This window comes from Doryrhamphus excisus, linkage group LG11 (genome assembly GCF_037039965.1).
Source record: "Doryrhamphus excisus strain RoL-2023G ecotype Guam linkage group LG11, RoL_Dexc_Guam_v1.1, whole genome shotgun sequence".
NCBI classification, from domain to species: Eukaryota; Metazoa; Chordata; class Actinopteri; order Syngnathiformes; family Syngnathidae; genus Doryrhamphus; species Doryrhamphus excisus.
In genome coordinates, this window is record NC_136367.1 from 10,588,841 (window position 1) to 10,601,975 (window position 13,135).

Below are 13,135 nucleotides of genomic sequence, written 5' to 3' on the forward strand. Positions count from 1 at the left end.
ATTCATATGCATTATAATCATGCATTATGTTCATATTCATAGTTATTAATATCGCCTATAACAGATACGGTTATGGTATTTCATTATATATATATATAGTTTATTATTTTTTCTTATTATTACTATACACAAACTCTTTATTCATGTATTTTTATTATCATGTTATCTATTGATGATTAGGACACATTCTCCTTTCATTTTTCTAAACACAGGAAGTAATACAAGTGTCAAGTTTTTAAACACATGGTGAAAATGAACTTTGCGATGCTGTTTCATGTTAAAACATTTGGTATGGTTTAACACGTGTTAAAACAACCATTGGTATGGTTTATTTCAAATAAACCAAACACATTGTAATGCAAACCAATGCAAATGCAACAATGATATTTTAACAACATCAAGTATATATCATATTTTAATGCTTGTGTTTCATCACAATTAGCCTCACGAGAAGGCTAAGAAGCATTGAGCAGTCTCTGCGGCCTACATGTGGGAATGTTGATTGCATCACTAACATGGAATGATGTGACATCCCTACAGGCTGTCAGGAAGAGCGCTTTTAAAACATCATCTTAACCAGCGGAACAAGGACAAAGTGTACGGGGAACTTGTACTTGTTTTAAAGTCCTGTTTGCTTGCCTGGTCGGGTGGAGTTTAACCACACGGCCACAGGGATGGGAAACAGACTTCAAAAACGTGTTATTACTGTGGCGGCCATATCGTGCATTTTCTGCTATTTATACTCTGGACTTTCAAGCATCTTTTATCACGCGACTTTACTAGTACTATTATTTATTATCTCGTTCTTTAAGTTTCCTGTCTAATCACACAGAAGAATGAGGCGAGTGTGGATTGTTGGGGTCATCGATGGCACTTCTTAGGTCACGTGACCTATTACAGCTGTAAGGCGGGGCCATAACATCGCCCTCTGGTGGTATAGTCCGGTACTGAGGAAGTAGCAGGAAGTGCAGCCCTGAGCTGAGGCTCAATAAAACGTCATTCTTGAGCTGTCAGTCACTTCATATTCTCAGAAGAATCCAATTCTCTTAGTGAAGAGAATTGTTTTAAGATTTTTTGTTACAGCCAACATATGCTACACACACTGTGATAATATGGACCCTCTAGATAAGAGGATGGAAATCACTTTTTGGTGTTTTTATTGTTAGACTAAACATGTATTAAACACAAACATCACATGTATGTTCTTTTGTAACTATAAAAGATAGTAATGACCTCCACCTTGGATAAACTGTCACAATGAGGAGGTAGTACAGCGGCCCTAAAGGCTGAAAAAGACTTTAGTAGACTGATGGGTGAGACCTACACTGCAGGTCTAAATGCTTGCTAGCATCCTACGCTACATGCAGCTTCCCCCTTTGGTCCCGTGCACTATGGTGGAATACACCTCCAGACCTCCTGGCAAACACACTGGCAGAAGCCGTAGACCATAACCATGACCAGGCTGGCAGGGACCAGACTGACCAGCAGCACCCCCGTGGTGGTCTGCTGCATGATGAGAAGGTAGACCCCCATGGGCAGTGAGCTGAAGTAGAGCAGGCCCAGCATCCACACAAGCGCGCGAGCCGAGGTCTGGCACAGGAGCGCGGCACAGTTCCACAGAGTCCATCTGTGTGTGATGGGCGCCATAGAGTCTTGGTTGGACGAGTAGTTTGTGGCATGGGGTCCATGTGGCCGGTGCGGGGGGTCCTGGCTCAGGGAGGGAGGTGGCGGAGGCTCCATGATGGTGATGACCACAAAGTTAGGAGAACCTCGGATGGAGGAGTAAGCAGAAGGGTCTCCCCCCCTTAAGGACCTCAAGTTTCTGGGGTCCAGCAGCAGCTCCGTGGTGGTCTCCTGGTGGTACTGAAGGTTCCTGTGATTCCTGCTTTGCAGAGCCAGAATGGCCACCAGGTTGCAGTCATCTGGCAGGCTGCTCGGCGTCTCTCCCAGTAGGGTGGTGACGTAGCGGCAGAAGGGGCACACCACGGTACTGGGGAGCGACTCTCCCAGGTCCTGGATCTTCGCAAGACATTTGGCACACAGGCGATGGCAGCATTCCAGCACCTTCGGCCTGCGACCACCGAGGTTGTAGGCACAGTAGCAGATCTTACACTCCAGCTCCTCCTGACGGCTGCTGAGGTCCTGAGTGGTCTTCACTTCAATCATCTCAGCCCAATGTTTAACTTGAGTGAAGATCAATAGGCGATTCCCAGCAGCTGTGGTCCAGGCTCTGCAAGTGGGCATCCATAGGCCCCCGTTCCATTCATGAAGACAATCCCTGACTTGTGTGGTGCTTTCAAGATCATTATGCTGGTCCTGTGAAAGTGTGCGGGAAAGACACCGGAAACCCCTGGAGAGGTTTTTCTAGCTGGAGAGTCTGATCTTGTCCCTGACCAGGTGGAGGGTCAGAGCTTGTTTGGAGCTGAAGACCTTTCAAGGGGGAGCCTGCAGGCGAGCGTGTGAGGCAGAGAGATAACTGTTAACACAGCAACAAGAGAACAAGGCGAGGATAACAAAGGCCAGCCTGTGCAAACTAGCGCTGGAATTTTCGAGCCGGATCTTTTCTTGCTCAGTAAAATTCAGTCCAATTAGTGACTGACACGACTGACTTTCTATCTCTGTGAGGACATCTCACATCTCCCCCAAAAACAAACAACATGAAATCGGCATTCTTAATGATATTTTGTTTTGTGACTGGTTCTATTTCATGGATGTTGGGCACAGGTGGTTCGTTCCAGTGTGGAAAGACCTGAGCAGAAGTGAAAAGTGCAGCAGGTTATTGTTCACAAACACAATTCAGCAGCAGGTTGACATCTTGAATCAAGTACAGAACAGCAAAATGGGTCATCTTCTGTTTGAGTCAGTCTGTTGCCAACTAGTGTATTTGTTTCCTTCTTATTGTAGGTTGACCACAGCCGAGTATTCATACTACTGTCAATCTGCTTCTACAAGGAAAATCAGGATTTTAGTTAATAATGTGAGAACACCATAAAAAATGCATTCTGAGGTACAAAATGTTACTTGTGGATATCAGGATTTTGGTCATGTTCTGGAAAAACAAACACATTCCGTTTGTTTGGGTTGAAAGTTATAAAAATTAATGCTACAAAAATGAGTAGCGCTTGGCCATTTTCATTTTGTAAAAGTAGCTAGCTCTTCGACATTTTCATTTTGTAAAAGTAGCGCTCACATTCAACTTCCGCTAATGATTTATTTTGAAAAGCCCCCACGGGAACAAGATTGCTAAGCCAGGTGAAACTGACGCCGACGAGGAGGGGAGGAGTGGAGCTGCTCGCTGAGGTCTGGACTTGAGATGCTGGGAAACAAGGAAGCAGGAAGCCCCGCCGGCGGGGCTCCAAGCCGGATTCACTGTGGGGAGGAGCCACCTTCAGGTCGGCCCGGGGGTCGCCTCTGCGGCCTGGTGGACTGGAAGCAGAGACCGTTCAGGACTTCAGCCTTGTTTGCTGCAGCCAACTCAGCCCTGTGGTGAGAAGCGAGCAACATGACGCAGCCATTGACCACAACAACACACCTTAGATATCAAAGTCTTCCTGTATTTAAGCTGTAATAATATGATAATACGCTTGTATCATTTTTTCAGTATTTGTAATAATTATGCTTTAAAAAATGTTTCTGTTTTTAAAATTGAACAACACCAGGGGCGTAGATAGACATTTATGCGTAGACATTATGTCTGATTGTTATTTTGGGATCAATAGAAGTGATGTTGATTGAATACCGATTATATATAATAATAATTGTTTTATTTTCAGAGTACTCAAAGACGCTTTACAGGAGAGAAAAAGAAATAAAAATAGAGTTGAGTAAAGCTAAAACAAGGCTAAAAGCGGGGCGGGGCACAGCAGTCAGGTATAAAAAGTTAGACATTAAAACCAGATTTAAACAGGTCGGTTTTTAGTTTTTTTTTTTGAAGGAGGGAAGGTCGGGGCAAGCAGGGAGTGAATGGGGCAAAGAGTTCCAGAGGGTGGGGGCAGCGATGGAGAAGGCTCTGTCTCCCCAGGTTCGGAGCTTGGTCTTACAGTGGAGTGCCAGGAGGTTGGAGTCTGAGGAGCGAAGGGGACGCGGGGGATTGTGTGGATGGAGCAGGTCTGTGAGATATGGGGGGGTCAGATCGTGGAGGGCTTTGTAGGTTACGAGAAGAATTTTGACGTGAATGCGTTGGGGGACGGGAAGCCAGTGGAAGTTTTGGAGGACCGGGGTAATGTGTTGACGGAAGCGGGTGGAGGTGAGGAGGCCATCAGCGGAGTTGTGAATATATTGTAGTTTGTTGAGGGTTCTGGAAGGTGTACCGTACAGAATACTGTTGCAGTAGTCCATTCTGGTTGGGATGAATGCATGGATCAGGGATTCAGCGGCAGAGAATGGAAGTGATGGACGGAGTCGGGCTATGTTCTTAAGATGAGGTTAATTCCGGGTTAATTGATTGACTTGGGGTTCAAATGAAAGGGTGGGGTCCAGGAGGATACCAAGGTTGCCGATCAGCGGGGATGGTGTGAGGGTGGCGCTGTCAAACTGAAGATAGAAGTTATGGGTGGGTGTTGGGATGTTTTGGGACCGATGATGATCATATCTGTTTTGTCACTATTAAGTTTGAGGAAGTTGTGTTCCATCCAAGTTTTGATGTCAGCTAAGCAGTTGGTGAGCGTGGAGTAGATGTTGGAGTTGATGGAGGTGCTGGAGATGTAAAGCTGAATATCATCGGCGTAGCTGTGGAAATTGAGGCCATGACGATGGATGATATTACCAAGTGGGAGGATGTAGAGGATGAAGAGGAGAGGACCAAGCACCGAACCTTGGGGAACACCTTGAGGTAAAGGGGCTATGGAGGAGGAGCAGCGAACTGTTGACAATTGGTGAGGTATGACTGGAGCCAGGACAGAGCAGAGTCGGTGATGTTGAGGCTGGCCTTGAGGCGGGACAGGAGGATTAGAGTGGCTGATGGTGTCAAAAGCTGTGGTGAGGTGTAGGAGGATGAGGATGGTGAGATGGAGGAGAGAAGAAGATCATTAGTGATTTTAAGAAGAGCTGTTTCAGTGCTGTGTTTGGGACGGAAGCCGGACTGGAAGGATTCAAACAGGCTGTTGGAGTTAAGGTGCGTTTGTAGTTGAGCAGCTATGACACGTTCAAGGACTTTGGACAGAAAAGGGAGGTTGGATATGGGACGGAAATTGGAAAGGTTATCGGAATCAAGACCAGGCTTTTTGAGTGCGGGGGTGATTGCTGCCAGCTTGACATTCATTCATTCATTCATTTTCTACCGCTTATCCTCACGAGGGTCGTGGGGGTGCTGGAGCCTATCCCAGCTGTCTTGGGGCGAGAGGCGGGGTACACCCTGGACTGGTGGCCAGCCAATCACAGGGCACATATAGACAAACAACCATTCACACTCACATTCATACCTATGGACAATTTGGAGTGGCCAATTAACCTAGCATGTTTTTGGAATGTGGGAGGAAACCGGAGTACCCGGAGAAAACCCACGCATGCACGGGGAGAACATGCAAACTCCACACAGAGATGGCTGAGGGTGGGCCAGCTTGACAGACTGTGTGTGTGTATATGTATATACATATATATATATATATATATATATATACGTATATATATATACATATATAAAATACCAGTCGTGTTCAATGGACGGCTTGATGAAAACATACATCTTACGTCCATCTACTACTAGGTTGGTGGCCTTTAGCTCTTTGCGGACCTCCACCCTCGTTGCCCTCCTGCTGGCTGTGGTGGTCGTCAAGGCGACCGTCAGAGATGTTGTCTGCCACACATCCAAAGGTAACTTCAGCATCGCTTCACTTGTCAAGAGTCCAAAGTCAGTGTTTCCCATATATGGTATGTATTTATTTGTGGTGGCTTTCCACAAATACATTTGGACCGCCACAGATAAATTTGATAACACATTATAATGGCAGTGTCTGTGAATGTAGCTTGCAGTTCCAACTTCATACAGTAGATAGCATCTTAACTCATACGCACCTACTCCGCCAAAGAATAAGAATAAGTAGCAGGAGGGATCACTGTTGCCAATTTAGCGACTTTCTTGCTATAGTTAGAGAGCATTCAGACCCGTGTAGATTTAAAAAGTGACCAGCGACAAATCTAGCAACTTTTCCTGGTCTTATTGGACACCTGGAGATTCTAACATGAAAGCCCATGAAGGAGCCCCCCCATGATCTTGCTTCCTTTGTGTCTCCCACAGCGTCTATTAACATGACATGCACCACAGCCAAATGGAGACCATGACATCAGCTACCCACAACCCACCACCACAAATAGATTACAGTCTTGTAGGAAACACAAACTTGGTTAATCTAATCAGGACATCAAGTTTACGTAGAACTTGAAGTCCGGTCTACTTGGTTTTAACCTTCTGCTAATGTTCTCCACAGCAACTCCCTTGTGGAGCAGCATGTCAGCAAGGTAAGAAGATCCTCAACTCATCACATTGTCGATGGTACCCGAGGAGGGGAGAGTTTACGTAAAGACGTTTTATTCCGTCTCATCAGCTTATCCAAACAACAACAAAAAGCTTATTTGTCTAAATGTGAGCAAAATGTGATGTGTGGTGCCAAAGTCTTCCTGGGTTCCAGTACGGGGCTTTTGGGGGCCCCAGTCTGGTTCCGTATTTATGACCAGTACAGGTCATGGAGCTTTTGGGGGCCCCAGTCTGGTTCTGTATTTATGACCAGTACAGGTCATGGAGCTTTTGGGGGACCCAGTCTGGTTCCGTATTTATGACCTGGTGATGGGATGATGCAGTAGAACCGTCACTAGCATGTTGATGCTAAATGTAGCTAAGCTGTTGTGTGTTAGAATGGACGTTTGATGAATTGCTGATATTATTTTTCATAATCATTGATACATATTGATCACATTGTAGCTCAGAGTGGAGATATTCACGGCTGTAGTTGACGTCATGTCTTCTTTACGCAGCAAACTGGATGAGAGTACTGCATGTATACAACTTGAAGTCTGCTACTTCTACTTGAAGTGTGCTTGAAGTCCCTGAGTGGCGTGTAGAAAATGTCATGTGACTTCAGCTTTGACGTGAAGTTAGTTCCAAGAAAGCTTCCCAAATTCTTTCTTCTGGGTCCAAAAGTCAAAACTGACTTTCAAGCTCAATTGATGATGAATCCATGGCTGATGAATCCTCCCTGAGCTGTGGAACATGCAGCCAAGGCCTAAAGGTCAGGGTTTGGCCATATGGGGTCATGTGACCAACAACCACTGTTGTTTTCGTAGATGTCGTCCTCTCAGCATGGCTCTGTAACGTGGACGCCGCCTGTTTGTCTACTTGCCTGACATTTGTCTGCGTTGCGTCATTGTCACCTGTCACTGCCCGTCAGCGGCGTCATGTGACGGCCGGTGCCTCAGGGCTCAGGCAATGGATTGTGGGTGATTAGCTGCTGACAGAAACACTGAAATGTCCCCCGTGTAATTGTCCCACTACGCTACTGTTGTTTCGCAACAGGATTCTATTGGCTTTATATCTATAATGCTACGCTTTATTGCTGCTGTGATGTCACAGTCATCATGTTTGTGACCGACGCAACCCAACCTTTTCATTGTGAAAGGGGCGCCATGTTTACCAATCTGAGGTACCTGCAGCGGAGTGAGAGAGTTGTCAATCAATGTGTGTGTGTGTGTGTGTGTGTAGTAAAAGTGTATAAACATCATGTGAGCGTTGCAGGAAGACGACTGTGTGTTCCCACAACAAACTTCGAGTGTCTCAAGAGTTGTGAAACCTGAACGGTCAGTGCTTGTGTGTGCGTGTGTGTGCATGTGTGTGTGTGTTTGCGTGCGTGAGTGCGCGTGTGATTCAGCTTTTTCCAGAACAGCGTCAACACAGCGAGACAGGTGAACCAATCAGGGGGCTGGCCGGGGAGGGGAGTGCTCCTCTGTGAGCCCTCTGATTGGATGCCACAAACAAACAAGCGTCACTTGTGGTAAAGATATTTATCATTGACAAAGATGAGTCAGCGTATTTGTGTCAGAGCTGTCAATCAACAGCCAGTGGGCGTGGTTGAACCACAATATTTAAGTCATTTCACATTTCAGTCTGGGGGGGCTTGGCGGTGGGCGGCTGCGGCCCCCTGCTGCACCCCACCCCGGTACTACGTCACGATGCTGTCCTGCTGGTGACTGCCTGTCACGATGTAATGTGACTGTGTTATTTTTAGAGCCGGGGGCTTGAAATAAGCAGACTGGGCTTCATTGAGCATAAACACAAGTCGCCATCACTTCAACACCAGCCAGACTCGAACCTGCCATTTCTAGCTCTCAGACCGACTGTTTGCTTCTTCGTCACCGTGAGCCACTCCTGTCTCTTTTGGCCGCTGGTGGATCTAACATGTCTCCCGAAGACCGTGGAGCAGGACTCAGGTATGGGATGGGGTTCAGGACCGGTAGAGCTGAAAGACCCTCAGCGGGTCTCGGAGGTAATGGTTCGAGGGAAGCCTAAACAGTCTTGAATGGATTTTATGTGAGGTCATGAATCTTTCTCTGTGTGGTTCCATTGGACTCGTGTTCGTCTGGTACCACAAAGTCCACCAGGTCCATGGAGCCTTGCTGTGTCTTCCTGATTCATACGTCTTTTCCATCCCGTTACTCACCTTATATTCCAATCTCACCCAAGATGCTCCCGTTGTCGCGTCTATTTGGGAATGATTAAGATGAAGATATGCCTTTATTCGTCCCTGATGTTATTATTGGATTATTGGATATTGTTATATTGTTATATTGTTGCACTGAAGGATGCTGCCTGAACCAAGAGGTCCTTTCATGTGCTGATGAAATATTTGATGGACTTCTCTCTTCCTGTCGTGACGTTTATCACCTCTTTCAAAAGTGGAAGTTCATACTATGTTAGCTTGTTACGCTAGTCTTTTTGGTGGCTGGCAGGTCACTTCCTGGTTCATTGAAGATGACTTGAGACTAAGTTTAACAAGATTTGCACCAACTCCTTCAAGTACTTTGAACTTAACTTACTAAGATTACTAAGAATATTTCATATATATGTATATATATATAAATATCATATTTTGCTGAATTATGCTGACTCATGACTAAGTCAACAGATGACTCAGCAGATTCCAGTGGAATGCTTTCGTGGAACATGCGGGTCTGGTGTCCACGTTTCCCAGGAAACAGCCTCCTCACGGGGGTCAGATGTGGGACGTACATGTGCCTGGGTGGGGGGTAGGGGGCCTGGGGGGTTATTAATGGTAAGGTGGGAGGGGCTAGCAGGCAAACGCTGCAGCGCAAACATGACAACATGCTGATATTGTAAAAATGGCTGTAAGGTGACCTTTGACCTTGTCTGTGTCACAGCTGGGAAATGATGGACTCGGGCCAGGACAGCGGGTCCAGCGACGGACTTCACCTGGGCAGCTCGCTCCGCCTCTTCCTGCAGGAGATGTCAGCCTTCAAGCAGCAGAACCCTGGCAAGGTGAGGAAGAACCGGGACCAGTGGGTCAGACCCGCTTTGGTGGAGTGTTCTGGTTCTTTTCAGCACACGTGTCCTTTGTCCTGCAGTTCTGTTTGCTGGTTTGTAGCTTTTGCACCTTCTTTGCTGTCCTCGGACGCTACATTCCAGGGATTGTCGTCTCGTATCTTCTTGGTGAGTCTTCGTTTCTCATCAAGGCGCCCTCACATGAACATTAATATTCATTAAGTCCCTCGTTTCCGCTTCTCCGCAGTGCTGTCTATCTTCCTGTGGCCTCTGGTGTCGTCTCAAGAGGTGTCTTTGTGCCTGAAGCCGGTTTTGCAGAAACTGGACTTTGGCATCGGGGCATTCCTGTGGAAAATGAAAAAGAATCATGGTGATTATTGAAAGCATGAAAACATTCAAATAATGTGCATCGCATCTTAAACGCTTCGGGACTTGGTAGTGGACTCATGTGGTTCTGTGTGTGTTGTGGTCCTCCAGAGAGAAGACTGGGGCAGGCCATTGCTGAGAGAGAAGCCATCGAGTCGGATCTTTCATCAATGTTTCCCAAGGTGGGCTCGTCTTCTCAATCTCCCCAATTACTCCCCTTTGTTATCAACAAAGGTTCTTTTACAAGGTTCACCTTCACTCACTCACAAACTTGACTTGAATTTTTGTATTTGCATGGCAAATAAACCTGAAAGATAGTGTAGCTCAGGGGTGGGCAAACTACGGCCCGGGGGCCACATCCGGCCCGCCAAGTGTTTGAATACGGCCCGCCCAATCTTTCCAAAGTATTTCATTTAAACTCAATATACATCCTGGCATCATGGCCTGAGCCAACCTTTTGATGGTTTTATCAATTTCGTTTTTTGACATGGTCTGTTGTTTACAAAGTGCTCCTGAAAAAAGGGACACAAGCACATAATAATAATAATAATAATTATTATTATTATTATTAGATTATTATATTATTATAATTATTATTAGAACTATTATGATTATTATAATTATTAGATTAACGCTAATTATTATATTAATTATATATAATATTATTGTTATATTTGCATATTTTACATAATAATAATATAATAATTATTATTTAAATTTTATTGTAATTATTATAATATTTTATTATTTTTAAATATTTAAATATAAATATAAAATAATAATAGCAGATTGCATGACAATTTTACAGATACAATAATACCAGGTGGACTGTTACGTGTAAAATATATAGTCTGCCCCCCGCCCCCGTAAATTTTGTCATATCAATGCGGCCCGCAAGTCAAAAAGTTTGCCCACCCCTGGTGTAGCTTCATTAAAAATGGCGTGCAGTACAACTTTGTGGCGCACTAGTCCCATCAACGCTGATACAATGACGTCTACTTCTCATTGATGTCCTTTGTTTGTTGACATTTAACGTGCTAATCCTGGTGAGATGTTTGCACAGTTGGACCCTGCGGTGTGGAAGGAGATGTCCCTGTCGGACACGTCTGTCTCTGAGGTGACGTGGACGGACAACAGTGCCTTCAACATGTCGGAGGAACACACGCCGCAGACGGAGAACTCTGAAGGTACACTTCATGACTGTGCAAGTGGGAGGAGCCTATTTGTTATGACATCATTGTGATGTGCTGACCTCACAGACCTGGACAGAGAAGAGGCGTTCACTGGCGGTCTTCCAGAGTTTCCCTCTCTTGACAACGGGGTGTCGACCAACGGTGACGAAGAAGACGATTTCAGTCTTCCTCAGCCAATCAGGGGCAAGTGTGCACCTCCCCCAGCAGAGGACATGCCCACCCACAAAGCTCTGGACCTAGCCAGTGATGTCTTCACCGCCGCCGTCACGGCCGCCATTCAGGAAAGAAGTAAGGCGGTCCTTGGTTTCGCAGCGAGCTCAGACCAAAACTGTCTAGATTGGTCCCGATTCCAAGAGTCCGCCACGGCGCCGGAGCTGGTGGAGGAGTTGGACAGCGAGGTGGAGGACTTTGAGCTGCTGGACCAGGCCGAGCTGGATCAACTGGAAGGGGAGCTCGGCCTGGGGGCCGCCAAGGTCCAGAGTGTTGAGGATGAGAGCAAGACTCACAAAGGTTCTGGATTCTTCTCCAAACTGCTGAGACGCCACTAATGACTGAGGAAGGCTGGACCGGGCTGATCCAGAGGGGGTGCAGGTCTGGGGTGTAGTTTGGGGCCCTGGGAGGAGTCGGGAAATAACAGTTTCTATTCATTTCTTCTTGTTGTATTGTTCAAAACAGACCTGTTTGTTGAAGCTGGAGAAGAATTCTCACCATTATCTTTTATGATTATTATGTCCCATGATCGTGATTAGCACTTTACCTGTTGCCATGGTTGCCCATTGACAACATTTTTCCCGTGATTGAAGGGCAATTTATCTTGACCGTTTTTTCCAAATGCAGGCACATCAGTTTTGTGAGTGAGGATGGTCTTTAATCACATCTTTAATTGGTTTAGTTTTGTGTTGTTTTTTCTTTTTTTAAATTTTATAACATTTTTATGGTACATACTGGATATGTTGTCATCTCACGCTTAAGTCATACGTGTTTTATGGGCACATTAATGAAAACATGCACCTTGTCCACATTTTCTAGTAAAAACATCATTCATGTAGTTCCATCCATCCATTTACTGCTTGTCCTCACTGGGGTCATGCTGGAGCCTATCCCAGCTGACGACAGGCAAGGTACACCCTGGGCTGGTTGCCAGCCAATCTCTTCAGTGCTTGAATGACTAATTCAGTGCCTAAAACAACTTGTGATGCTTTACAGCTAATGGTTGTTTAAATCTAAGCTTCTTCTGCATAGTTCAGTTCAAGAGCTCATTTAGGAATGTGCACCAAAGTGTTCATGTCAACCGACTTATGTCAATAAAATGTTTCAGTGCAACAAGCAGATGAAATGATTTGACTTCATCGTGTGTGAGAAGTACACCGACTGGCCAGGCGGGGGTGCTGTGACAAGAACGCTAAGTAGGTTTCATCTTTTAAAAATATAAGAGACGTAGGCACCCTCCCAGCTTAGATATAAGAGACGTAGGCACCCTCCCAGCTTGGATATAAGAGACGTAGGCACCCTCCCAGCTTGGATATAAGAGACATAGGCACCCTCCCAGCTTGGATATAAGAGACGTAGGCACCCTCCCACCTTCGATATGAGAGATGTAGGCACCCTCCCAGCTTCGATATGAGAAACGTAGGCACCCTCCCAGCTTAGATATAAGAGACGTAGGCACCCTCCCAGCTTTGATATGAGAGACGTAGGCACCCTCCCAGCTTTGATATGAGAGACGTAGGCACCCTCCCAACTTCGATATGAGAGACGTAGGCACCCTCCCAGCTTAGATATAAGAGACGTAGGCACCCTCCCAGCTTTGATATGAGAGACGTAGGCACCCTCCCAGCTTCGATATGAGAGACGTAGGCACCCTCCCAGCTTCGATATGAGAGACGTAGGCACCCTCCCAGCTTGGATATAAGAGACGTAGGCACCCTCCCAGCTTTGATATAAGAGACGTAGGCACCCTCCCAGCTTTGATATGAGAGACGTAGGCACCCTCCCAGCTTCGATATGAGAGACGTAGGCACCCTCCCAGCTTGGATATAAGAGACATAGGCACCCTCCCAGCTTGGATATAAGAGACGTAGGCACCCTC

At 46.1% G+C, this 13,135-nt stretch overlaps 2 protein-coding genes across 2 annotated transcripts; one reads left to right on the plus strand and one right to left on the minus strand.

The window, feature by feature from the left end:
* Positions 1-163: 163 nt before the first annotated feature.
* Positions 164-2,412, minus strand: rnf182 (ring finger protein 182). Its single transcript, XM_058080184.2, has one exon. It carries the CDS (start codon positions 2,242-2,244, stop codon positions 1,390-1,392), a length of 855 nt encoding a protein of 284 aa, XP_057936167.2. The 5' UTR covers positions 2,245-2,412; the 3' UTR covers positions 164-1,389.
* Positions 2,413-3,264: 852 nt separating this feature from the next.
* Positions 3,265-12,372, plus strand: retreg1 (reticulophagy regulator 1). Its single transcript, XM_058071953.2, has 9 exons — positions 3,265-3,486; positions 5,705-5,811; positions 6,426-6,456; positions 9,367-9,484; positions 9,571-9,655; positions 9,735-9,857; positions 9,965-10,035; positions 10,917-11,040; positions 11,113-12,372. Exons 1-9 carry the CDS (start codon positions 3,314-3,316, stop codon positions 11,592-11,594), a joined length of 1,314 nt encoding a protein of 437 aa, XP_057927936.2. The 5' UTR covers positions 3,265-3,313; the 3' UTR covers positions 11,595-12,372.
* The last annotated feature ends 763 nt before the right edge of the window (positions 12,373-13,135 follow it).

Coding starts and splice junctions, on each gene's coding strand:
- retreg1 (XM_058071953.2), top strand. CDS start 3,314: ATGCTGGGAAACAAGGAAGCAGGAAGCCCCGCCGGCGGGGCTCCAAGC. Junction 10,036..10,916: donor TTTCATCAATGTTTCCCAAG/GTGGGCTCGTCT, acceptor ATGTTTGCACAG/TTGGACCCTGCGGTGTGGAA. Junction 11,041..11,112: donor GCAGACGGAGAACTCTGAAG/GTACACTTCATG, acceptor CTGACCTCACAG/ACCTGGACAGAGAAGAGGCG.
- rnf182 (XM_058080184.2), bottom strand. CDS start 2,244: ATGCCCACTTGCAGAGCCTGGACCACAGCTGCTGGGAATCGCCTATTG.